Below are 27632 nucleotides of genomic sequence, written 5' to 3'. Positions count from 1 at the left end.
GTCAGTCTTATATATATATATATATATATATATATATATATTTTTTTTTTTCTCTCTGGTAATACTTTTCCAAAATGCTTCGTGTTTATGAGGAAAAGAATTACTTTTCCTCTTCTGAAATAAAAAAGAACGGTATGCCTTTGTCTAGGAAGCAAAACTAGGAAAGTAAATCCGATTTTTATTCAGTCCTAGTGGATTGCGGCTTGAGGCCTTTTACCTGAAAACAGTATAGTTGGGCATTGTCTGTTTGAAAGGTTTGAACGTGGACAATCAAGTTTGGCTTGAACTTTCTTTTTTGGATAAATCAAAAGAGTTCCTTTATACTTAAACAAGATGGTGTGATTTTTGCAAATATGTTATAATATCAATTGAGTCATCCAAAAATCAAATGAACTCTCTACACAAGTTGGTATTTCCACTTCACACTGAAAGTACAGAGAGATAAAAGAGAACTTTTGACCCTCAACCATGGACCTCTCTCCCTTCAAAAGCTCTCCTATTCCTTTCGCGCCATGAAAAATAAAAAGAGCTTCCATGGCTTCTTTTCTTCATATACACTTTATTCAATCTCCAATTCACCATTTTCTTCTTTACTGTTCTAGGAAGTGCCTGTTGAACATTAAAAATCGCAAATATCAAGGAAATCACGATGTGAGAAAAGTTTAGCTTGAACCTTATGTCAATATTCATGTTCCTAGAGGGTCTACATGATGATCTCTGTAAAAGTTGTAAGTTGTGGAAAGACTCGGTGTTTCATAAATAACTAGTAATTCTAAGATAAATGATTTTAAGTTCACTTTTTAGGTCATAAGTGGGATTTTAATTTGATATTGGAAAGCTATGATATGCTGAACAATTTTGAAGGACAATTCTTTTTTTTCCTTGGAAAGGAGGACCCATTTTATTGAAATTGTTAGAGATCATCACAATTTGCTGTTATTGCCCAAACCATCTCTTCGTGTAATAGCCAGATATTTGAGTATTTTACCAGATGATTCTATAAAGAGTGCAAGAAATTGAAGATTCACTTTCTCCATGACAGAATGTCACATGCACAATAAGTTGAATGCACTCAAAAGATCCTTGTTACCAATTTATGAGCTTGTTTCTTAATGTGGTTATCATAAGGTGAAGAGTAATTAGCTTGTTGATCCATATCCAATTGTGCTGCACCTGTTTGTCCAGGATGTAGCTCCTATAAGTTGAATAACATTTTCCCCAACATCAATCAATCAACTAGGTCTTAATCCTAGACTAGTTGGGTAGGTTAGATGAATCCTCTGTATCTTACCGTAGCTATTATCCTATTGTAACTGTCTTCCTTTATCTGGACTTGAAACCGACTATGCTTTATGAAGCTTTTAGACGGAGTTCTAGAAAATACTTATATTCTCATTAGTGGAGAATGATTCATTTGAGGGAGTTCAGTAGATTTAGAAGTCTTATTAGCATGATACGTACTGTGACTTGAAGAAGCAATCTTTTGTCATGTTGATCAAACATAAACTGTCAGACATGCACATGCTCCACTCCACTCCTCCATTTGTTCATACCAGTTTATTTCCCTTCTTGCTGTTCCTTCAATCAGGCATCAAACAATAGCATTTCCAGTTTGCCAGCAGATCTAGCAAAGTGTTCCAAATTAACAAAGTTGGATGTCGAGGTACTAAAAACTGATTGCCTTATTACTGCTTGACTTGATGATTTCTTATATTCTTGCACTCGGAAAGTCATGCGTGACAGTTACCTTTTTCTTATCTTCATGCCAGGGAAACAAGTTAACTGCGCTACCTGAGAGTTTGATTGCATCATGCAGAATGCTTACTGAACTCAATGCATGTAAAACTCTGATTATTCTATTTTCTCTGTTCTATCATTGACTCTTAGTAAGGAATTTTATTTACCTTACATCTAACTTCTACAGCGAAAAACTGGCTCAATAGCATTCCAGAGAATATAGGAAGCCTTTCACGCTTGATTCGCCTGGACCTTCATCAGAACAGTGAGTACATCAAGCTTTTTGCCGTGGTTGTGACAGCAGTCAAAATAGTGCTGCGTTTTGCATTGTCTATTTTTTATCAGTTAACATGACCTGGTTTGCTCTCTTTATTTGAACTCTTTAGGAATTTCATCAATCCCATCCTCAATAAAGGATTGCTCATCGCTTTTGGAGTTTTATATCGGGTATTTCATGGCATTGATGCTTGCGTTCATAGGTTTTGAGAGGAATAAAATTATTCTATGTCATTACATTCACATTTGCCCTCTCCACCGCCCCATTCTTTGGTTTTTGTCCACTTCGACAGGAATAATGCACTTGCTTCATTACCTGTGGAGATCGGTGCACTCAATAGGTTGGGGATATTTGATCTCCACTCAAACCAGGTGATAATAAATTCTTTATCATCAATTCACTAGGAGATTCTCATAATTATGCCAAAGTATTTCATTGGAAAAAAAAAAAACCTCTGAAGACATTAGCAGTGCCCTGAAAATCAGATGTTATAATTTGGTCAGTAGTGTTAAAGTTTCCTATTGGTGAATTCATTTTGTCAACTGGTTCTCCAGTTGGATTAAGCTGTTTATTCTCGTCTGCAGTTAAAGGAGTACCCGGTGGAGGCATGTAAATTGCAACTTTCAATGCTGGACTTATCTAACAATTCATTGTCTGGATTGCCTCCAGAGATTGGTAGGCTATATTTTTTTTGGTAGGCTTGTGTCATTTGTATTCTGGTTCTCACTATCATTTGAGCTGTCCTTTCTTTTTGATAGGTAAGTGTAACATTTATTATAATACCAGCATAAAGGGAAATTTTTGCTTTCTTTCGTTTCCTTTCGTTGTGATTTTTCTTGGGAGTGCAAGGCGTATAATGTTAGTTTGTTACTCTAATTGTGTTTGTATGAGCTAATCTTGGTTACAACTTCATAACTTAGGCTTAATGACAACTTTGCGGAAGCTTGTGCTTATTGGCAACCCGATTAGAACACTTCGGAGGTTGAAATTAGATCTTGGTGCTTTTATTGTTTGTTTTTAGTTGTTTCCTCGGTACCTGAAAATATTCAAAATTTCTTTAACTTGAAAAATTTCTTCAGCTCTTTGGTAAACGGACCTACACCTGCCTTGTTAAGATTTCTTCGAAGTAGGATTCCAACTGATGAAGGTGAGATGGTGCTATTTGCTCAATAAGGGTGTTCTTTCTATTTTTTGTTTTATTGATGCAACTACCCTAAGTGTAGAGTCTGCAGCTGCTACGCCCGGAAAGGAGGATGTTATCGCCATGGCAGCTAGGCTGTCCCTGTCTTCAAAGGTTATTCACTACCTTTATAGTTCTACAATCTCCAATGCTCATGTCGAAGAGGAGCCTTGGCATAACTGGTAAAGTTGCTGCCATGTGATCAGGAGGTCATGGGTTCGAACTGTGGAAACAGCCTCTTGCAGAAATGCAGGGTATGGTTGCGTACAATAGACCCTTGTGGTCCGGTCCATCCCGGACCCCACGCATAGCGGGAGCTTAATGCACCGGGCTGCCCTTTTAATCTCCAATGCTCATGTCAGTAATAATATATTTATTCTGCCGGATGTTTGGCCAGCAGTGGAGATGTGTAAAGTTAAACCTTACTATATAATATAGCTTCCATAAATGTAGTCAATTGGTGAGTCTTGTAGTCTACATAGCCAAGTTGTCCAGTCCACTTGTTTTTAATATTTTTTAATGGACTGGAGGGAGTGGAAGCGCGATATAGGCATGACTATGAGATTTACAATAGTTTAGTTACTAGTGCAACCTTCTTTTCTTTTGAAGCTTCAAAATATTTGTGCAGGGGGCAGTTCAAATTTCTAAAACTTTCATTTCTGATAAATTCCATAGTATGACCTCTACTATCTAGCTTTGAAATATAGTTTCTATCACAAATCCTCTGTTAATTCAAGGGATAACTGATAGGAATTTTTGTTTTCAAGGAACTGCTAGAAACAAATGTGTGCGAAAAGCATGTGTTGCAGTGCTATCAAAGGCGAAAAGCGCAAAAAAGCTCTAAGGTCCGTTGGGGCTTTAAGCGCAAAGCACAAATAAAGCGTGTGCTTTAATGAAAAAAGGCGCAACGGGAGAAAAAGTAAAAATATGCAAGTAGTCTCCAAGACTAATCATTATAAGCATTAATAACAAATATCTGGACAAAGAAATTGAAAATAATTTAAGATAAAGTGAAATATCAATTGTTTAAGGTCGCTTTTTCAAGATTACACTCATTGGCGAGGAAAAGTATGCCTTAGAGCTTTGATGCGACACTAAAGCGCCGACAAAGCGAGGCGAAGCGCTCAACGTGTTTTGAGCCTCGCTTTAGGGCTTAAGCGCGCCTTTGACAACACTGATGTGTTGTAATACCCTGAAGCCAGAACTTGATAGTCGAAGATGTTTAGTGTTTTTCTGTAGTCTAAATATGATTTAATTTGGTCACTGCAGTGAATGCTATGTGACTTTGCATGTAGTGCTATATTCTATAGGAAAGTCCATTCATTTTCTTCTCCCTGTCTGGTGATCCTATCATCATGAGTAGTTGTATTTACAGGAGCTTTCTTTAGGAGGACTTGGTTTGACTGCTGTCCCTTCAGATGTCTGGAAGTCACGAGACATCTCAAAATGTGATCTTTCAGGAAACTCAATCGAAGAACTTCCTCTTGAACTTTGCTCTTGTACTTCCTTGGAGGTAAACTATGTATTTTCCTTTTTCCCTATTTTGCATGGAAAAGGTGATCAAGCCTGGACCCTGGTTGACAAAAAGCGAAGGCCAATCATTATTGTTACGGGAGATATCACTGAAAGCAGGATCTTTTCATATATCTTTAATTTTCTTAAACAGAGTGATAGTTGTCATTGTGCAGTAGTTGAATTGTAACTCAATTGCCTCTTGTGTGCAGTCAACTTACATTTGTGGTATATCTGATTCTTTCTATCCCTTTGGTCCATGAAAAGATGAAAAGAACAAATCAAACTTTTGGGAGCTCTCACTTGCTAGGACATGTTTATTTGATTTGTCATAATGTCTTGAAAATTGTGAATGAAGAATTTAGGGTTGGTTGGTTGGATTGACTTATCTGTTGCTAATCACTTTATTTAAAATGTGCAGGCTCTTATTTTATCCAAAAACAAGATAAAAGATTGGCCTGGTTCAGTCTTAACATCTTTTCCTGCACTTGCATGTTTGAAGCTAGACAATAATCCCCTCAGACAGGTAAATGGCTTTAGGTTGGTCCTGTGCTACTAATACTATCAGAAGATTTCTTGATGTTCCCGATTTAGACATACCCTTATATAAGAAGATTAACATATGAGTCACATACTAAGATATGGAGCAAAGAGGGATAATGAGATTGATTCTATTATCTCTTCTTTTTTTTCATTTCCAAAAAAAGAGATAATAGAATCAATCTGGCAGCTCTATAATACAGCTTCCAGTCTTTATCTTGTGAAGTTCTTCAATGATTTTATGGAGGAACTCAACCTTTTAATATTATTCAAACAGAAAAAGAAAATCTTGGCTTGAAGATATATTTTACACGTAGAAAGAGCAGTATCGAGAGAATGCTAAATATGGTAGTGCTATCCTCGAAAGATCTTCAATGAACTTGAGTATTGATGGCCTTCTGAGAAAAAGCAAGCCCTATGAGAAAGGGATTAGGAACTTTTATCCTCTCTTTTTTTCAGGGGGCGTGGTGTGGGGATATGTCGTCTTGTCTTATTTGCATTTCTTGTTACTGCTCTAGAGAATGGATCGATATACCATGGCAATTTTATGGCTAATACTGTGTCTAGCAGACTAGTCTCTAATTTTCTTTTTATTTTGACTAGTCTATATTCTTTTATCCATGTGCTGTGTTGGTTAAGGTTATGAGAAAAGGGGAAGCAGGAAACAACTTATAAGGTGGAATGTAGATGATTAGTTCTGGACATCTTGAATGGTCAAATGTAATAATTGTTCAAAGCTTGAATGATCTCACACAATCCCCTGAAACAATGGTGCAGGGGCGGCCCTTCCATAAAGCAAGTAAAGCAACTGCTTTAGGTCCCACATTTATGGGGGTTTCATTTTTTGTTACACCTAATAGGCTATGTATAAGTTTAAAAACAGGTTCTGTGAAGTGAAAAAGTTTGATTTCTTTCTTTAACAAGTATAGAGAAGAAAGGATTTGCAACTGCTATGATTTCTGCCACGAAAATTGCACTTGAAATGAATATCGAACCCGAATTTCGTAAGAAACGTATGATATATAGAAAGTAACAATTTGATTAGAGTGTTGATAATAAAATTTCAAAATCTTTCGAAGAGTCCTTTGGAGTTGATTACATTATACATAGTAGACAAGGCTATTTTTTTCACTTCAAAATAGATTTGAACAATTCGAAACATATGCAAATATTTTTGATTTTCTATTTAGCGGTAAAAATTAAGATCACTAGATGATGAAAATATGAAAAAATATTGCCTTAATCTTGAATGTTCCTTAAAGCATAATAATCATTTCAATATTGATGGTTTAGATTTATTTTCGAAATTAAAAATATTAAGAAAAATAGTATAATTAGAAGATAACAGTTTAATTGATACACTCGGTCAAATAAAAAGATTTGATTCTTTTTACATTGCCTATATTACTTATAGAATAATGTTAATAACTCTTGTTACCGTCGCTTCAGCTAAAAGAAATTTTCAAAATTAAAATTGATAAAATCTTATCTAAGATCAACAATGTCTCAAGAAAGGTTAAATGGATTAGCTATATTATCAATTTAGAAAGACTTACTAGGAGTTATTGATTATAAGAAAATTAGTACTCCCTCTGTTCCAGTTTATGTGAACCTATTTCCTTTTTAGTCCGTTCCAAAAAGAATGAACCCTTTCTAAATTTGGTAACAATTTAGCTTAAAGTTACAACTCTACCCTTAATGAGAAGCTTTTATAACCACACAAATACTCTGGGCTCCATTTGGACTTGTTTAGGACCACAAATTCCAAAAGTCTTCATTTTTTTCTTAAACTCCGTGCCTAGTCAAACAGGTTCACATAAATTGGAACGGAGGGAGTAATAACTTTGTATCTAAGAAAGTTATTAATTTGTCACAGAACTCGTCGGACCGCCCCTGCAATGGTGGATGGATGATCCCTAGCATCCTTTTTTACGGAAAGAATTAATTGCATACGGGGATTAAGAAGTTTGTTTGATTGTTTCTGGTAGAGAAATGCATTGATTTAATAGGTGAAATTTGGGTTTCTAGTTGATTTGTGACTGACGAATTTACTCCTTGCTTAAGTTATAAGCATTTGATGAACTTGAATTCTTGCATTCATGAATCATCTTTAGGCTATTGGTGTTGGAACTTTAGAAGTGTGTAAATATCTTAAGACGTCGCATAGTGAAAAGTGTCTCATTAAATAGGGAAGAAGTAGCCAGTTGATTGGGCATAGAATTCTCTAGGTGCAAGTCACTAAAAATGGCTTTCTTATGTTGACGGCCAAAGGAATAATATTCATAGATGATCAATGGAGAAAACCGCCAACATGGAAAGGGTTTGGTGGAGAAAACTATCTAATTTGTCAGCACCCAAGTACATGGAGAAAGTTCTAGTTTTTCCTTCTTTTTTTACTTTTGATTTTTTTAATCATATTTTCTATGCCAAATTTGTGTTTAATCCTACTTCTTTTCCTAATCATAGATACCATCCTCTGCCTTTCAAGCTGTATCCAAGCTTCAGATTCTGGATCTGAGTGGAAATATAGGTTCTTTACCAGAGCATCCTGCATTTTCTTGCCTGCCAGAGTTGCAAGAGCTTTATTTGAGGTCTGATAACAATACTCATAATTGATAGCACTTCTTAAATTGTAGACTTAACACACGTTTCTTACTTGTTGAACAGAAGGATGCAAATATCTATTTTCCCAAGTGATATAGTTAACTTAAAGCAGTTGCGAATTCTTGATTTGAGCCAAAATTCCCTTCAATCAATTCCCCAGGTAAAGCAATATTCTTATTAGCAAACAGAGTTCTGTATCCTACTGAAACCTTGGTTTAATATGGTATCATTTATGTACAGGTCATAGTAAACTTGGGTTCTCTCACTGAACTCGACCTGTCAGACAATAACATTTCTTCTCTTCCACCAGAACTGGTAAGTCTTAGCATTTACATCTCAAGAAGTTATAATTTGAGTCAATAGACAATGCGAGTTTTTGAAGTATGTCTTGCTATGTACATACTGAGATCAAGGTTTGGCACAGTATTCATTTCCTGTAAGCCTTCCTGACTTGCAAGAAATACATTATAAACTTCCTGACTTGCAAGTATTTGTCATATCAAATTTGTGAAGTTATAGTATATTTAGCACCAAAGGTGTTGCCTAGCGGTCAGTGAAGCTTAAATGAACCATAGGAGACCGGGTTTCAAATCCTAGCAGAGGCAATAACAATTTTGCTTCTTTTTTCAAATGCATTATATATTTTGAATTTTGCCTCCTGCGTAGAAAATAATTTTGCTTTTGTTTGATCAAAATCTTGAAGTAGTAGTATATTTCTGTATCCTCCGAATTTGCGCCATTGATCTTAGCTTTTGTGAGTGATATATCTTCTGTGTACTATTTTGGTACTTCCATCTTTGGCTGCTCTGTACATGCACTTCCGAGGTGATTCTTTTCTTAAATGTTGGTACAAAATCTCCCTTTATTGCCATCAGGAAATGTATAAATTCGTTAAGGCTGAATAAAGAAAAAAGGAAAAAGACATCCTAGTATTCTTCCCATAGGCTGAATTCTACTGTTGTAGGTAATTAGTGAAGAAAGGATCTTGTTAACAACAGAGAGTATTTCTTTTCTGCCCATGCATGTCCCAATTCTAAGAGATTTTGTCTGCAGGTTTTTAAATTTGATGACTTTACATTTACTAAATGCTTTTTTATAAACATGGTCCTGTAGGGTTTGCTTGAACCTAGTCTGCAGGTGCTAAGATTGGACGGTAACCCGCTACGAAGGTGAATTTAATTCCTTTCACTGGGTCGTTGTTGTCGTTGTCTCTAGTTTTTTTTCCCTCACTTTTTTTGGTTATTCCCTCTTCTATTTGATTTTATCTGCTAAATAAATGGAATTGGTGCAAAGGCTGAAAACAAGAATAGAAAACGCTACACGAGAAACATGAACATAAAATAAGTTACCCTAGTATGACAGTTGATACAGAAGATCAGTACGAAAGTATCTTTCTTTCAATATTTGCTTCGATCTGTTTATCTCATCCTTCTCTATGTCTGTCCAGCTGTCATGTTTAACCATTTTATTCAATAGTGAATTTTTCCATATGCAAACTAGTAAAACTAATAAAACCGTTGCTGCTGGAATTGCTTCCACTTTTTTCTTGTAGCACTTACACACTAACACCTTAGATTGCACCAACTTTTCTCGCAAAGTACCACAAGGTTCCCTAAATGTTCATACAGTATCCTGCAGTAAAATTCTTGTTAAGAAACGGCATTTGGTTGAATTATTTATCTTTCAATTCTGACCATATTTCCTTCTGTTTCTTCCCTCCTTTTAAACCCCCAGCGTCCGAAGGCCCATTTTGGATCGAGGAACGAAAGCTGTTTTGAAGTACTTGAAGGAGAGAATTGTGGAGCATTAGCCTGTTTGAATTTTGATTCCTGTATCAGGCCTGTGGGTGTGAGTATTAAATCAGAGCATTTATTGCTGAATCCAGTTTGTGAAATTTGTATCTTACCAATTCTTTGATATATATTCCCCAACTTAAGGGTACTTGGAATGTAATATTATTGTATCCCATAGTTTATTGCTGTATTGCTGAGAATTACTAAATCGACAAACTTGACAAGTGACTTGCTGTTTGTATGATTGCTAAATTCTGCTTATCTCATCCCTTATGTGCACGTAGCAAATTGTGATGAATGATGTTATTCAGAATCGTCTTAAATTGCGATTTACGCAATCTTCTTTTGTTTTTTGGGTTCTATATTCATCAAAGGATCCTTGCTCGTGATTGCAAAGCCCAGAAAGCCGTTAAGTAAGTCATTTTTTCAGTCTTTGGCAATTTATTTTTTGGTGTTTGGTTGTCAGAAAATTTTAGGGAAGACATTTTTTGCCAAAAGTTCCCTCCCTAGGTTTTTTCCTTGGGAACTATCTTTAACTCCTTAACTTCAATATCACTACTTTAATCAACATTTAAGTACATGCACTTTCATATGTCACAATTTCTTTAAACAGCTGTATGTGAACTTTTTCTTTTGATATCACTCTGGGATATTACGTATGAATTACTACGGTAGCTATATTAATTAGCCAAATTTAACAGTAATTTTAAGAAAGTCTTCATAGTTTTTGGAGATACATGCTTTGGATTTAAAATAGATTCGTTACAATTCAAAAGAATCTAAAGCTTGCACTAGTGTGGGACATTTTGTACCATTTATATATACCCCTTTTGGGGCCACCATTGAAGTTATATATGTATCGTACAAAATTTTGCTAAGTGTACCCTCTCGGATATGAAGTAGTTCAATCTCTTCAATGCAACCTCAGAAATTAAATATGAAGTTTCTCTATCTTTTAAATGCAACTTTAAAATTTGAATCTTAATTAGTTCAATCTCTAACATGCAACTTCAAAAATCAAATCTGAAGTTCTTTTATCTTTCAAATATAACTTCAAAAATTCGAATCTTAAGTAGTTCAATCTCTTCAATGTAACTTCAGATTTTGAATCTTAAGTTTTGAACATAAACTTGTTCTTCGAATTTTAAGAATCTAACACACGATTCAACACCCAAATCTACTTCATATGAGCTCAAATTTAAAATGCAACGTCAAATATCATAAAGAATAAATCTCCATGATCAAATTGTCAAAAACAACAATAAATTCACTAACTCATTTTGCAAGTAAAAAGAAGAAGAGAAGAAGAAGAAGAAAACATCAACGAAGAAGAAAGAGAAAAGTGTATGCATGAACTGGACGCCACATGAAAATTGCACAGCTAGTGGGCATTTGGAATCATTTCAGGAAACATTAATTAACTTTGTTACGTATGGAAAGCTAGACCAATTCTTATCAGCCTACTTTTGGAAACAAAAAATCAACTCAAATTCAATTTCCTAGTAGCAAATTATTTTGATTCTAGAAGCAATTTAACTCAACTATTTGTAGTGTAATGCTAAGATAATCCAACAATCTCATGTAAATACTCATCTATTTCCCAAAAGTATTTTCTACTACATTTTCCAAATCAATCCTTTAGAAAACTAAACCAAAGTTAAACCCAAAAACTCATCTAAGATTAATAATAAGATCCCAAAGAATTCAGCACCAGCATCTTACCCATCCAAGAGTTGTTACTTGTTACCCTCATTTGAAGATTGCTATAAATAAATAAATAAATAAATAAATAAATAAATAAATAAATAGCCAAATCCTCTAAAACCCTTACCAGAGTCAAATCTTACCTACCTCAGTTAAAGCCTTGTTCCCACAGAAGATAAGCATAGGAAAATAGCTATTACAAAAAAAGAGCATAGGGAATGGGAGTTGAAAAACCCAACTCTATTGGAAGAAGTAGAGGCGGAGCCAGGATTTGAAGTTTATGAGTTCGGGATTCTAAATTTTTGAAGTCACTGGGTTTTAAAATTAATAATTTGTACATATCCAACGAATTTTTCAAGATAAATACATAGTTTGGACCAAAGCTATAAGATTCAGCCGAACCCGTAGCTTCTACTTTCCCTCCGCCCTGATTGGAAGACCATTTATTAATCTTTGATTTGATTCTATGGGTATCTCTCATGCAAAACTCGAGAAGACAGAATGTCAAATCTGCTTTATTATGCAAGATTCTTGATTTGCTTCAGATAATCAGATCATTACTATATTTTTACTTATAAAGCACTCACTAATCCCTATTCCAAGTTTCTATAACCCCATTAGTGGGGTTCTCTGTTCAAGTCATGTACCTAACTGTTTACTACTCCCCCATTAATTTTTAGTTGTTCATTATTGACTTTGCACGCCCCTTAAAAAATAATAAATAAAATGTATAATTTATCATGATACTCATATTAATTGGTGTATAGCTTTAATGGACTTGAAAAATGATTTGGAATAGTATCGATCTTCTCATAGCCCCTTTCAACCAAGTCAATTGGAATAGTATAGATCGAATTAAATACATTTCCCTCAACCATATTCAAAGTTGTTAGCATTGAATTCGCTATGTTTTAAAAATTACGAGTTCAAATATATTATCAGTTGAAATATTAATTCATTTTCTTATATATATTATTTATATTTAAAATCAAGTATACTGAATTCAAATGAACCCGCTACATCCCGCCGCTATTTGTGGTCACCGGAAAAAGGTTGGGCTAATAATATGCCTTTGCTAAAAGCAAAGACATGATTACACACGCACAAGAGATTTAACTTATTGCTCCAAACGTGTAAGGCGTGAGAAGAAAACTGAAAAGTTTCCCTTTTTGTAGAAAAAAGGAGTTTTAAGAGTTTGGGAAATGATTACGTTGATCCCCAAAAGTATGTAAAAATAGCACGGGCTAGCCAGTTTTCGGACTGGTTATTTAAAAATAACCACCGTTTGCAAAGTTATTGAAAAATAGCCGCTATTCTGCTGCAACACGGAAAGTTCCGGCATAATATACTGGAAATCGATACACCTGTGTATGAACTTCCAGCATATTATGCTGAAACTCCAACATGCGGGAAGTTCCAGTATAATATACTGGAGATTGGAGCACCGGTGCTCTAATCTCTAGTATATTACGCTGGACCGGCATATTATACTGGAATTCCAGTATATTATACTGGAGTATTTTTCCGGATTTTGAACAGTGTTTTCGTTCAGATTTATCTTTACATGAAGGTGGCTAAATTTCAATTACTTTTGAAACTGTGGCTATTTTTTAATGACCACTTGTAAATCTGGCTATTTTTGAATTTCACCCCAAAAGTATTTCTCAGATGCTTAGGAATTACTCCCTCCGTTCACTTTTACTTGTCCAGTATTCTAAAACTAAATGTTTATTTTTACTAATTACTTTTATCATATCAAGAGAAAATGTTTTTATTTTCTGTTATCCCACAATACTAATTACTCATTTCAAATCATTTTCTCAAATTCATTAAAAATATGCATCAATTAATATGGGTATCATGATAAATTATGCACTTCATTTATTAATTCTTAAGGGGTGTGCAAAGTCCATAATAGACAAGTAAAAATGAACGGAGGGAGGACTAGTAAGCAATTAAGCATTACTATATTTGATTTCTATTAAATATCTTTCAAAGTTCAATACACACTTCAAAATGGCTTATAATGTCTGGTTTATTTTACATCTCCCGTGTGACTTAAAAGTTATTGTAGAATGAGCAGATTACTCAATGCGCAGTTTGAAAATTTCTCACAATAAAAATTCTTAACTATAAAATTATTTGTTTAAACTACTTTTAGTTCATCCTAAATATTTCATTTAATTAACACTTTATTAAGTAAAACTGTAAAGGTGATGATTTATTTTTAAAAAAATTGGAGAAGTATTGAAAAACCTTTTGTTTTTTCTTAGGAGTAAGTGATAGATTATCCGATCAAACGTGATGTGTCGTAGATCTGTGGGTCCACGTAAAGATACACCAAAGCTTCACAAAGTACCACTTTATCAGTTCTTTATTAATTAATCAATTATTTACTAAACTTTATCAATTCTTTAATAATTAATCAATTATTTACTAAACTTCAGGAACTTTTCTACCCCAAAAAAATAAATATCAATTCTTATCTTTTCTGGATCTTGACTTAATATTTAGAAACTTTTGCGACACTGTTAAGAATACATTAATAGAAACCATCAAAGAGCATGGTGGGATAGATGAAATCACTCAATTTTTAATCGAGAGTCTTAAGTTGGAATTCTGAAAATAAAGAAATTTTTAAAAGAGAATGCTACTCCTTTTATAGGTCTTACATTTAGGCCGAATCTGATTAATGAGACCAGTAACTTCCCCTTATGGGTTATATGCCTCAAGAAAATCCACAGCCGTTATAGTTTCTGTCACAGTCCTTCGGTGAGTACTGGGTAAATCCCCCACCGTGTAATAGTCCGCAAATCACATAGGGAACGTAAATCGCACTAGACAAACCCTGTGCAACAGGCTCAACCAAGAAGGCATTGAGGGGGAATCGATCCCAGGTCATTTGTATGGATGATCCCATGTCCTGTTGAAAAAAACTTTAACAATAGGAATTTTCACGCAAGCTTGCTATCAGAGGCGGACCTATGTTTGGAGAAGAGGGGTCACTAGACTCTGTTAACTTCGACAAAAAATCTAATTACATATGAGTATATATATTTAAAACGATCATATATTTTACTTGAAACCCTTAAGATCAAAAGTCAAATAAGAATGCCGATTGAGTAGTCTGCTTATACTCCCGACACCTTCAAATCCTCAGTCCGGCCCTACTTACTATCTCCATAACTATTAAATAGGCAAATCTTGATTGAGTCAAGGAAGTTGCTTTCTTCCATACTGCTATGCAACTTATATCTAATACTAGTGACTAAGGAAAACGAAAGATAACCAAAATCATGTACTTTTTCGCTTTTAGATCTCTTTATAAGAATTGATTATAGTAATGCTATCCCTTTCAAAGCAGAAAAAACTCAATTAAGAAATGCCTATTTTCCTATAAGTTGATTAAGCCACTGGAGATATGTTACTTAAGGCGTTACTTTCTATGTCACAATTCATGTAATGCAGTTTGAATTTCGAAAATTAAAAATATTTTTTCTTGATCATAATTTTTTCATATATTTTTAAAATATTTTAAACTGTTAATTTGACTAATAATATTTTTGTGTAGTTTCCAAATCTTATTTTAATAAGTTTAAAAATTATATATCTAAATTCGCGGATAAAATAAGAAGTTTGCTATGAGGTTGTAGTAGAAGGAAAGCCTTGGAGACCAACAAGGGTTGTGGTGGAGTGGTAAGTAATCCTTCATCCTTAACCAGAGGTCTCGGATTCGAGTCCCTGGGTATGGAGTCGCCTTTGTTAGGAAGCGGATTACCCCTCAATATAGGACTTCCCGTCGCGAATTCGGATGTAGTCGGTCCCCAATATGGATACCGGATACCGGATGGAAAATCAAAAAAAAAAACCTTGAAACAACGTTAAAGTTATCTCTATGTGACCTATAAGTCGGTTCGAGCTGTGGAATCAGTCAAATGCTTGCATCAGGTACATCACATCGATTAGGGTGCGACCCTTCCCCGGATCCCGCGTGAACGCGAAATGCTTCGTACACCGGACTCGTTTAGAGTGCAACCATTCTAGGATCATGTGTGAACGCGAAATACTTCGTACACCGAATCACTAAAAAAGCGCGAAATACTTAGTGCACCGGACCGCTGAAAAAAGGGGAGTAGTGCTTATTTGTTACTTGTCCTAAGAAAAGTGTGGATCCCTTGAAAAAGACCCCATCCCTATCAACTTTTCTTGCTCTTTTACACCTAATAGATAGTACTACAAAAAAGCTCAAAAGCAATACTTTTATATTCCTTAAATAGAAGATTCATACACTTTATTCCATCCACCAGTCCTAAAACCAACAAAATAGTACCATGATATTACAAAGTCACAGGAACACAAAGCTCAAAATAGAAGTGAAAAAAGAAAGTAAAGAGAAGTACATTCTCATATTCACAAGAACTTACAGCCTCAACAGATTTTAGAACTGCACTTTGAAATACTAATCAAAATCTACTAACATTATTGACTCTAATTGGTCACGAAAAACTTCTAACATGTTAGCAAATGTCACAATACCTACAACACTGCAATCATCTTCAATCACCCACACGTAGTTGACACGATGAGCGATCGCCTGAACCATTACAGCGACCAAAGAACTGCCCGGATAACACACGATTGCCTCCGCCCTCCTCACCATCCTCGCGGAATAGCTACTAGACTTATTGTACCTCCCTGACCTACTCGAGGATGAGAAACTCGTGGTCGGGGAAGGTAACTCCTCATCGGATAACGATGAGTTGGAGGAAATATCCGAGGGATCAATCTCGAATTCCTCCAACATTCCTTCAAGATTTCTTTCCTTCAACCTCGCCTTCACGACCCTCACGATGTCCTCCGGTGGACCACCACAGTCAATGTAGGCCATGAGTTCACCGGCCGAGAGGGTCGTGATCGCTGCGGCCACGGTCTCACCACAACAAGCTAGGGTGGACGGAGAGATTTCTCCGATTAGTAGACCATCATCATCCACAATCGCCACAGATGTTTGGTCCACGAGGGATCGAGAGATCGCCTCAATGGCCGATGATGCAGGCGAGTGATACCCTATCGACAAAAACTCTGTGCTAATAATACCAAGGGCATCAATGGAGAGTGTTGGAAGGGGTGAGAAAAACCCAATTGAGCTTAGGAAATATCTAATGACATCTTCTTGAGTTAGCCAACAAAATTCGCGCCCATTGTGGAGAGTACAACTCTTTGTTGATGAAGATTTTTGCAGCAATTTCCTTCTCGAGCTGCCACTAAACCTGCTCTCTATAGGAACCACTAGATTTTGAGCTCCTTGAAGTATTAGATCAATGGCTTCTATTAAGCTACAAAAGGAGAAAAACAAATACATAAATCAATTTTTAGACATAAACTAATGGAATGTGAAAAAAATACTATCTTTCACTAGTTGGGACACCTCAATGCTATATTAAAACATGATTTCTGAGGCAAATCTCCCTAAAAACTACAGTCAATCAAGAATCTTGGAAATGTGAAACATAAGTAAAAATGCCAAGAGTTACTAAACCAATAAAAAAAAAAACAAGAAAATTAGATATTGGAAAATAGAAAATGGGCAAATTTTGATGGTTCAATCCAAAATTTTAAGTACAAATTCTTGAATCTTTGAATTCCTATATACAACCAAAATCATCAAATTGATACTAGAGGTGGCAAAATTCAAGAGAGTAAATGAACTAAGAGCCAAACAAGAACAATTAAAAGAACCCCACATAAGAAAAAAAGCAAATTCAAGAATTTGACACAACAGATTCGAATCGTAAAAACAGTCACTAATGCTTGCAGTGAGGTAGACTATCTACATCGCATCGCATCCCTAGGAGGCCGGCCCTTCCCGAATCCTGTATAAATGCGAGATGCTTTTTAAGAATTTGAGACAACAATATAAAAAGCCTTAATATTTTTTTTTAACCTTGTAGAGGGTTGCATTCCTATCTACACCAAGAATCATCAAATTGATACTTGAGGTGGCAAAATTCAAGAGAGTAAATGAACTAAGAGCCAAACAAGAACAATTAAAAGAACCCCACATAAGAAAAAAATGCAAATTAAAGAGAGTATATAAAGCTAAGAGCAAAACAAGAAGAATTAAAAGAACCCCACATAAGAAGGAAAAAAAAAAAGCAAATTCAAGAATTTGACACAACAATATAAAAAGACTTAATTTTTTTTTACCTTGTAGAGGGTTGCACATGCCTAACAAGAGAAGAATCTTTAGGCAATAGAGCAGTGAGAGGAGATTTGAGAGCCAAAGAAGGAGAGGCAAGATTTTCTTGTTTACAAAGAAAACAGATTATATCAACCATACAAATTTTCCCAACACAAAGACAATCTTGATTCTTGAAATGGTCACAATCCCAAATAGTAATGCAATAATCTTCACAAGATTTGAGAGAAGCTAAAGCTTCACCGATTGAGGAAGAAAGAGAGAGAGACCTAAGCGGTGGCTTGCCAAGGCAAAGGTCAGCTACCTCATGAGCTAAAAGACGAGCTGCCATGCAAGAAAAGACACTAATTTTGATGAATCAAATACAATGAAAGCAGAAAGTGAAAAGGGAAAAACCAGAGAGATTTTTAAAGAGTTTTGAGAATTGAGAAATGAGTGTCATTTGAGTGTGTGGAAGTGTGCTGATTTATAAAGCAGGGGATGACACGTTCAACCCGAGGGTGGGGGGAGTTCAGGGGAATAGGTGGGGGATTGGGTTAGGGGGGGGGGGGCAGTAGAAGTAGAGTAAACATGTTGCTGAGTCCTTTTCTGTTTGGTTTGTTGGGGAAGGACATTTTTGTTGTTTTGTGTACTTTAAAAGTTTTATGGATTTATGGAGTATATTTAGGTAGAGGCGGACCTAGAATTTTTACGCGATAGAAAATAGTATTATGTTTAAGCAATATTTCCTAAGGGGTCGTTTGGTATGAGGTATAAGGTGGGATAAGGCAAAATAGGTATTTGACAATCTAAAGTTTGAAAAATTTAGTTGAGTAACCTTCTGAGTGCAACAGGCATAGTTTAGTGGCTTTGTTGTTACAAACGAAAGAAAAGTGACTTTAGGAGATAATTGGGGATAGTTGAGTGACCATTTGAGTAATGGACTCGTATATTTAGATAGAGGCGGACCTAGAATTTTTACGCGGCGGGAAATAGTATTATGTTTAAGCAAGATAATGTTGTTACCTATTGTATTGTATCGTATTATTACTTTAAATACGCTATTTGTTTTGATTGTTACTTAAATTTTATTGTATCGTATCGTTAAATCTGTCGTTACATAACGGCGAATTGTTCCACTTTATGTAACGACCGATTTGTTGTGGTTGCATCATTCTCTTGTCTTTTTATCTCATCTCACCCTTCAGTATTATTAAATAATTTTGTTTTATCATTTACCCTGCCTTTTTATATAATAGATTTACCCCATATCATAATTTTTTTTAATAATATTGCTAGTTTATTTTTCATATTACTGGTGCGTGATATCATGAAACAACAGCAAACGATACAATCTATCCAAATATTGTATTCATCAAATAATACAGTACAGTACAATACAATACAATAGGATACATTATGAAACAATTGTGTACAACTATCAAAACAAGCTGTAAAGGCTATTAGTGTTTAGTTGCTTTAAATTAATCATTTTTACGGTATACATATACATATATATATATATATATATATACATATATATATATATATATATATATATATATATATATATATATATATATATATATATATATACATACTCGTTTCAATTTATGTGAATATATTTTCTGTAGTCTATGTCAAATAGAATGATCCCTTTTCATATTTGGAAGCAATTTACATTTATGCAATGATTTATAGTCACATAAAATATATGTACCTCATTTTATACCACAAGTTCAAAAGTCTTTTTTTTAAACTCCGTGCACAGTCAAATAGGTTTTACATAAATTAAAACAGAGAGAATACAAGATTTTCGCCGAAGTTTACGAAATTCGGTAACCCCTTGCCATTATACATAGATCTTTAAGTACATATGGGAAGATTTTTAAGTTAACCATAGAAGATTGTAGTGGGATGTATAAAAATTTTCTAACTTTAATTTAAAAGTCTCGGGTGCGTGTTGAAAATGCGAAAATCCTCGTAATCATTCGATACGCGTTTTACTTTAATGAATCTTATGCGACGTGTATCTAGATTAGATGGGTTCCAATATGGGCACTGGAACCTAGTGAGAATAGAAAAAAAGGAATGTTTTTGTGGTATCTTTGTAATTTAATAATGTGATAGTAGGTTAATTATAATTTTATGATTTTATAAATTAAGATGCATTATAGAAATTTAGTTGTAATTATTTTATAGAAAATGTAAAATTATTTTTCACCATCAGCATACTTTAATACACTTGATTTAAGTTGATCTAATTTAACAAGTTATTCCTTTTTTTTTTTTGTCTAGTTGTGAACTTATATCTAGTGTAAATATTTACTTGTAGTTAATTTTTAACTCATCTAATTGTAAAAATATATTCAATACCGTAAGTTGATAAAACATAAAACTCTTTTCTTCATGTTCTTGGAAGAATCATGTAAATACAAAAGTTACCTCAACTCATTCTCCTTTGTTTCTTTTTCCTCATGGCTGTTGAACTCTAAACTTTGACATCTTCCTTAATCTAGTCCAAAATATAGACACAAAGATCGAGGTTCTATATAAATTGGATAAAAAATGTGAAGAAATTTTGTTTTTATATAAATTGGATAAAAACTTTTCTCAAGATTATCTATTAATCTTAGACTATCTATAAATTGGAAAAAGAATGTGAAAAACTTCTCATTACCACCATCTTTTTTTTTTCTTCCAAAAAGATGTTTCATTCACCTTATATTTTTCGCTTTAATTTGGACAGTGCTTCTCAGCTAGAGTTGGGGATGAAATCGCTATAGTGGTTTGGGCGAATTTTCCTAACGGCTAGATGTTCAATTCTAGATAAAGTTGCGAAAATTACTGTCATGATCCCTTAAATCATCACAAATAAATGTTGAAAGCTGGACTCGATATGAAGAAGCTGAAGGAAATGGAGTAACAGAATTGTGAAAGGAATAACAGAAATTCAAACGAACGACTGAGATTAAGTTAAAATTAATGAGCTGCAAGGGTCAAGATTTAGCCACGTCAGCTGGAAGGTTGTTATAACCACCTTCAACAGAAAGAGAAGGCATCGATCCTCAGGTAAATTTTCTCTCTTCTCTTTCCACTCTCAACCTCTGTGCTCTCTCTCTTCTCGATTCTCTCCTAACTTCTTCTTCTTTCTTCTTCTTCTTCTCATTCTGCAGATTCCTCAGCTATGGAGCTTCACATTAGGAGATAGTTAATTTTCATTTAACCATTGTAGTTGAAACTTCTTCTTTTCGTTATATATAAACAGAAAATTATCCCAAAAAGTCCTTTAATTCTACAGTTTTGTTGTTTAATTTCTTAGTCTTATTTAGATCATTACAATTGGTATCAGAGCCTCGATCCTGCGACTGTGTGTGACAGTCAATCAACACTTCACATAGCAAGGAACACAATGAGGTAGACTGCCATTTTGTTCGAAACAAACTACAAGAGGGGCTCATCTCTCTACATCATATTAGGACTGATCATCAACTTGCCAACATTCTCACTAAAGCATTAACTGGGATCAAACATTCCAACATTCTCAGCAAGTTGGCAGTGACAGCTTCACCTCCAACTTGGGGGGGGGAGGGGTACTGAGATCATTAGGATACAGACACTATATTGTATTATTTATATTTGTTTAGGGTAGTTGTACTTATAGCATTCCGAGTGGTACCAAGCTGTTAGGTAGTTAGTTGAGTTAGTTAGACATCCTAAAGTTAGTTAGTCAGTTAGTTGGGGTTTGGGCTCCGTTAGTTTTGCTTTTTATTCTCTTCTGCTTTTGCATTGTATATATATACACTGTAGTTGAGCTAATGTGATTGAGACTTTCATTTTCAAATTCATTTTTCCTTCCTCTTGCAAATGCTGTCGATTTTCAGTCTTCTCCTCCAAGTCTCCACTGACGCCATTGGAGCTCTTCTCGAGCTCAACTGCACATTTGCTTTGCTAATTTGATAGCCAATTTCAATTCAGAGTTAATTACATATCAATTTCTATTATAAATATTAATTGTCCAATAAAAATAATAACTAACATGTTAAATTTGATGATAATATAAAAAAAATTACACTATTATTTATATAACTTAAATTCAACTCAAAATATATTTAAAAAGCCAAAAATAAGGAGGTTTATGGGAATATTAAAGGACTTTTTGGGATAATTTTCTGTTTATATATAACGAAAAGAAGAAGTTTGAACTACAATGGTTAAATAAAAATTAACTATCTCCTAATGTGAAGCTCCATAGTTGAGGAATCTGCAGATGAGAAGAAAAAGAAGAAGAAGAAGAAGAAAGAAGAAGAAGTTAGGAGAGAATCGAGAAGAGAGAGAGCACAGAGGTTGAGAGTGGAAAGAGAAGAGAGAAAATTTACCTAAGGATCGATGCCTTCTCTTTCTGTTGAAGGTGGTTATGACAACCTTCCAGCTGACGTGGCTAAATCTTGACCCTTGCAGCTCATTAATTTTAACTTAATCTCAGTCGTTCGTTTGAATTTCTATTATTCCTTTCACAATTTCTGTTACTGCATTTCCTTCAGCTTCTTCATATCGAGTCCAGATTTCAACATTTATTTGTGATGATTTAAGGGATCATGACATTCCCCACCTCTTCAAAGAATCCTTGTCCTCAAGGATTGGAGTCAAATTCTGGAAATTTATCTTTGATGAACTGATAATCCTCCCATGTTGCATCTTCTGGAGGTAGTTTTGACCATTGCACCAATACTCTAACCATAGCAGTATTGTTTCTTTTTATGAGCTGCCTCTGCGGAATTGCCACTGGTTTTACTAGAAACTGCTTATCTTCACCAGTGATAGGCAGAGTAGTCTGCACTATCACTCTATTACCCACCTTTTTCTTAAGTAGGGAGACATGGAACACAGGGTGAACCTTAGATTCAGGCGGCAAGTCTAATTTGTAGGCCACCATACCAATTCTAGCTAGAACTTTATAGGGACCATAGTACTTAGAGCTCATCTGTAGGTTCCTTCTCAATGCAAGGGATGTCTGCCTATAAGGCTGCAGTGTTAAATAGGCCATATCACCCACTTGGAATTTTCATTCTGATCTTCTCTTGTCAGCGTAATATTTCATTCTCTCTTGTGCCTTAGCGAGGTTGTCTTTCAACAGCTGTTGCATCTGTTGCCTTCGCATTACTGTATCTTCAGCAGCTTTTTAGTTTTATAAATAGAAATCTAAAAAAAAATTGTATTATTATACCAAATCCTTATTTTGTCCTTTATTGTATTGTCCTAAATTTTGCTTGAACCACTGTATCCAATAAGGGCCCTAGAGACAATTGAGGGGGAGTGTAACCATACAAAGCCTCAAAGGGAGTACATTGCAGGCTGGTGTGGAAGTTGGTGTTGTATCACCATTCTGCAGCAGTCAGCCATTGCTTCCATTGTGTTGGTCTACTAGCAGTCATACATCTGAGATAATTCTCTACACATCTATTGACTCTTTCAGTCTGGCCATCACTCTGAGGGTGGTAAGCAGTGCTGTAGTGTAGCTGAGTTCCTACTAGCTTGAATAAGGATTGCCAAAAGTGGCTTAGGAATACCTTATCTCTGTCAGTTACTATAGACTCAGGGGTGCCATGTAAACAATGTATCCTCTTCCAAAATACCTCAGCTACTGTTGCTGCTGTATAAGGATGTGCAAGTGCTATGAAATGTGCATATTTTGTCAGGCGATCCACTACCACAAGGATCACTTCTTTGTTTTTGGACTTGGGCAAACCTTCTGTGAAGTCCATACTGATGTGGCTCCAAGCTTGATTAGGAATGGGCAGGGGCTGCAATAGCCTTGGATAGGCCATGTTATCATCCTTGCTCTTGAGGCAAATATCACAGCTAGCCACATAGTCAATAACCATCTGCTTCATTCTAGGCCAATAGAATACCTGTGACAGTCTTTTAAGAGTCCCCAGCTGCCCTGAGTGCCCACCTACCAGAGAATCATGGAAGGTGGATATAAGCTGATTTCTTAGATCACCATTAGTATCGATATAGATTTTTCCCTTTTACCTGAGTATGCTAGAAGTGTAGTGCCAGATGCTAGGTCCCTGCCGAGTCACTACTGCTTGTCTGATTATTTTTGTAGCCTTAGGGTCTCCTTCATAACTGTGTGTTACCTCTTGCATCCAAGAAGGAATTGAGGCACTGATGGCCTGCAATGTTCCTTGAGTTTGGTCCTTGTGATATTCTGAGTCCTCCTGTTGCCTAGAAAGGGCATCAGCCACCCTATTTTCTGCCCCTTCCTTGTACTGCACTTCATAGTCTAGTCCCAGTAACTTGGTCAGTCCTTGCTGTTGTAACCCTTTGTTCCAGAAGATATTTCAAGCTGTGATGGTCAGTTCTAACCACAAAATGCATGTACTGTAAGTAATGTCTCCACTTGTCAATATCATTCAACAAGGCCATATACTCCTTCTCATAGATTGACTTACCCATGTGCCTTTGAGCCAAAACCTTGCTAAAATAAGCTATTGGTCTACATCCTTGAATTAGTACAGCCCCAATGCCATTTTGACTAGCATCTGTCTCGACTATGAACTCCTTAGTGTAGTCAGGTAGGGCCAACACTGGTGTAGAAGACATAGCCTCCTTGAAGGCTTTAAAGGCTAAGTCAGCTTCATCATTCCATTTGAAAGCATCCTTTTTCAGTAAGTCAGTTAAAGGTCTACAAATGATTCCATAATTAGCCACATACTTTCTATAGTATCCAGTCAAACCCAAGAATCCCCTCAGTGCCCTTAGGGAGTTTGGTCTAGGCCATTCTATCATGGCTTGTATTTTAGCTGGATCAGTAGACACTCCCTCTGCAGATATGATATGTCTTAAATACTCAACTTTAGATTGACCAAATGAGCATTTAGACCTTTTAGCAAATAAGGAGTGTTTTCTTAAAGTATCAAAAACAGCAATCAAATGAGTCACATATTCTCTTTCAGATAAACTATAAATAAGGATGTCATAAAAAAGACCAAAACAAATTTTCGAAGGAAAGGTTGAAAAACCTGGTTCATCAAAGCTTGAAAGGTGGCTGGTGCATTTGTTAATCCAAATGGCATTACCTTGAACTCATAATGACCCAAATGAGTTCTGAAGGTTGTCTTATATACATCTTCTAACCTCATTCTGATTTGGTGATAACCAGCCCTCAAATCCACCTTGGAAAAGATCACAGATCCACTTAGTTCATCTAAGAGGTCATCTACAATAGGTATTGGATACTTGTCCTTCACTGTGATTTCATTCAATCCTCTATAATCTACACAGAACCTCCAAGTCCCATCCTTCTTTTTGACAAGCAATGCTGGTGACGAAAAGGGAGATTGACTATGCTGTATGATGCCATTAGTGAGCATCTCCTTAACCTGTCTTTCCAACTCATCTTTCTGATAGTAGTTGTACCTGTAAGGTCTCAGACTAACTGGCATGGCCCCAGGTTTCAAGGGAATGGTGTGGTCCAATGTCCTCATGGGGGGGGAGAGATTTGGGTTCTGCAAACACATCAGGTTATTGATTCAACACCTCCTTAATGGTTTCTCCAACTGGTTCCTTCTCTTCTGTTTCCAAGGAATTCATCATGAACAGATGAGCTATTAGAGCTTGACCCATCTTCAGCATCCTTCCCATTGTTCCATTGGAGATCATACTCAATTTACCCTCCTCAAAAATACCTTGCAACACTAACTGGTTGCTCTTCTTACCAATGGTAACACACATTTTCTCATGATCAAATTTAGTGGGATTATGCTTCTTCATCCAGTCATTGCCCATTACCATATCACAGCCCCCAAGTGGAATGATCAGTAAGTCTTCCTGGAAGGGCCTACCTTGCATTTTCCACCCGTATCCTATGCAAATCGAAGTGCACATGACATAATTCCCATCAGCTACTGTTACTCTCACTGGTGGGCAATGCTTAGCTTGGTAACCTACTGTAGTAACATCTAGGAAACTACGAGTGCTACCAGAATCTATTAGCACAGTTAGTTTCCTGTTCCCTATGGTACCTCGAACGAGTATGGTGTTGACTCCTCTGTTGTCACCTCATAGAGCATTCATACACACAGCTTCCATGACTTCCTGTTCTAATTCTCCTTCAATAATCAAGTCTGCACAAGGTTGTTCTTCTTCTATCTCAGTACTCTCAGGAAGGGGCTCTACTGCCCCCACTATGCAGTTCAGTTGCCTCTTCTTACATTGATGGCCTGGGGTATACTTCTCACCACATTTGTAGCATAAGTGGTTGCTCTTCCTGTACTCATAAACCTCAGGGCTAAGCCTGTAGGAGTTTGGTTTAACTGCAGTAGTAGCAAGTACCCTTGTACTAGCAGAATTACTAGCCACAAGGGGGGGGGGGGGGCTTGGGGTATGACATTAGATTTTTCCTGCAACCTATCTTGTTCCACAGCAAACCGCAGGGTTGTAGGTTTAAAAAACTTCACCCCAAACCTAATCTCTTCTTTTAGAGCTCCAATGAAACTGGAGATGAAGTGTGACTTATCCAAGTTAGGATTCCTTATCAGCATTTGGGCCTTCAAATCTTCAAATTTGCCCAGAAAGTCATCTACCGACCCTACTTGACTTAATTTGTTAAATTCTTCCACTATGTCTCCCAATAACTCCTCCCCAAATCGAATTAGTAACTCCTCCTTGAATTCAGCCCAGCTGACTTCACCTTTACTTAGCACTAATGAATCATACCAAGTATCAGCTAGTCCATTCAGATAGAGTGCAGTTGCTTCTACCTTCATATTATCCGGGGTTTTATATAGATTGAAGTACCTTTCGCACTTTCGAATCCACACCTTAGGCTCATGACCTTCAAAGTAAGGCAGCTCCCACTTAGGAGAAGGGGCATGTACAGCTTGAGGCCTATGTTGTCTCAACTCCTGGCCTGGTATGGGTAGCAGCCCATCTCCTTGAGGTCTGTCACCTTGAGCTCGTTGGGGGGCTCTTTCCAGATTTGTCAACCTTTCTAAGATCAGCTCTAACGTACCCTGTATCCCATTTTGAGTGCCATGAAGTTCTTCCTGAGCAGCCAGAACTTCATTCAAAACTTCATCATGTCTTACTAACTTGTCATCCATTACTTTCAGTCTAGTTCCTTCAACCATCACCCCAATCAGAATCACAGTATGCTCTCACTGTATAATCAACATTCTTGGAGAAGAAGACTCCTAGGCTAGGGTCAGCTTTCAAGTACCTCAACAGGTGATATGCTGCCTTCAAGTGTGGTTCCCTTGGATCTTGCATGAACTGGCTTAGATGTTGAACACTAAAAGCAATGTCTAATCTTGTATTAGTCAGAAAATTCAATTTTCCAACCAACTTTCTATAACAGCTGGGATCTGACAAGGGAGCACCTTCCTTTGCTTTTAACTTCACATTTGGATCAAGGGGTGATGATAAGGAACTACGGCTGAGACAATTATACTCTTTCAAAAGGTCAATGACAAATTTTCTTTGGGAAATGATGGCCCCATCATCCTTATAAAGAATTTCAAGGCCAAGGAAATACTGAAGCCTCCCTAGATCTTTGATCTTAAAGCTATCATGTAAAAACTTCTTCAAAAGCTTTATTTCTTCAAGATCTATTCCTGTGAGTATCACATCATCAACATATACCGCTACATAAACCAAGGATGTCCCATTCTTCTTGTAGAACAATGAATAATCATGCATGGAATGTTCATAACCTCTGGAGCACAGTGCTTCTGTCAGTTTTGCATACCATTGTCTGCTGGCTTATTTCAAGCCATATAGAGACTTGTTTAGTCTACAGACTAGTCCTGGTTCAGATACTACTAATCCATGAGGGACCTCCATAAACTCTTCTTCATTCAAATCTCCATGAAGGAAAGCATTGTTTACATCTACCTGAAACATGTTCCACCCTCTTTTGACTGCTACAGCTATGAGTCCTCTCACAGTGGTCATCTTTACCACTGCTGAGAAGGTTTCTGTGTAGTCTATTCCCTCTTGTTGTGTGTATCCTTTTACCACCAAACGAGCCTTAAATCTTTCAATACTTCCATCAGCTTTATGCTTTACTCTATACACCCACCTGCAGCCTATGGCTTTCTT

General features: G+C 36.0%; 3 protein-coding genes across 3 annotated transcripts in view; 1 reads left to right on the top strand and 2 right to left on the bottom strand.

Moving 5' to 3' along the window:
- The window catches only part of LOC109225570 (plant intracellular Ras-group-related LRR protein 6), a 13325-nt gene extending 3416 nt beyond the window's left edge, over positions 1 to 9909 (top strand). Inside the window, exons 6-21 of the mRNA XM_019390317.1 lie at positions 1589 to 1663; positions 1770 to 1839; positions 1925 to 2002; positions 2124 to 2184; positions 2307 to 2385; positions 2599 to 2689; positions 2935 to 2995; positions 3094 to 3161; positions 3238 to 3308; positions 4570 to 4707; positions 5128 to 5232; positions 7713 to 7837; positions 7914 to 8010; positions 8091 to 8165; positions 8964 to 9019; positions 9585 to 9909. Of these exons, the coding sequence (XP_019245862.1) occupies positions 1589 to 1663; positions 1770 to 1839; positions 1925 to 2002; positions 2124 to 2184; positions 2307 to 2385; positions 2599 to 2689; positions 2935 to 2995; positions 3094 to 3161; positions 3238 to 3308; positions 4570 to 4707; positions 5128 to 5232; positions 7713 to 7837; positions 7914 to 8010; positions 8091 to 8165; positions 8964 to 9019; positions 9585 to 9660 (1326 nt within the window). The 3' untranslated portion in view covers positions 9661 to 9909. The remainder of the gene's footprint in view (positions 1 to 1588; positions 1664 to 1769; positions 1840 to 1924; positions 2003 to 2123; positions 2185 to 2306; positions 2386 to 2598; positions 2690 to 2934; positions 2996 to 3093; positions 3162 to 3237; positions 3309 to 4569; positions 4708 to 5127; positions 5233 to 7712; positions 7838 to 7913; positions 8011 to 8090; positions 8166 to 8963; positions 9020 to 9584) is intronic.
- LOC109225489 (CBS domain-containing protein CBSX5-like) lies at positions 15593 to 17987 on the bottom strand. The gene is made up of 2 exons (XM_019390207.1): positions 17555 to 17987; positions 15593 to 16683 (listed from the first exon to the last, which is right to left on the bottom strand). Exons 1-2 carry the CDS (start codon positions 17875 to 17877, stop codon positions 15807 to 15809), a joined length of 1200 nt encoding a protein of 399 aa, XP_019245752.1. The 5' UTR covers positions 17878 to 17987; the 3' UTR covers positions 15593 to 15806.
- LOC109232531 (uncharacterized mitochondrial protein AtMg00810-like) lies at positions 26655 to 27230 on the bottom strand. The gene has a single exon (XM_019398299.1). The coding sequence runs from the start codon at positions 27228 to 27230 to the stop codon at positions 26655 to 26657; it is 576 nt and encodes a 191-aa protein (XP_019253844.1).

Source organism: Nicotiana attenuata, chromosome 1, assembly GCF_001879085.1.
Source record: "Nicotiana attenuata strain UT chromosome 1, NIATTr2, whole genome shotgun sequence".
Classification (NCBI taxonomy): domain Eukaryota; kingdom Viridiplantae; phylum Streptophyta; class Magnoliopsida; order Solanales; family Solanaceae; genus Nicotiana; species Nicotiana attenuata.
This window is presented reverse-complemented; position numbering and strand designations above follow the sequence as displayed.

Coding starts and splice junctions, on each gene's coding strand:
- LOC109225489 (XM_019390207.1), bottom strand. CDS start 17,877: ATGGCAGCTCGTCTTTTAGCTCATGAGGTAGCTGACCTTTGCCTTGGC. Junction 16,684..17,554: donor CATGTGCAACCCTCTACAAG/GTAAAAAAAAAT, acceptor CTCCTTTTGTAG/CTTAATAGAAGCCATTGATC.
- LOC109232531 (XM_019398299.1), bottom strand. CDS start 27,230: ATGCATGATTATTCATTGTTCTACAAGAAGAATGGGACATCCTTGGTT.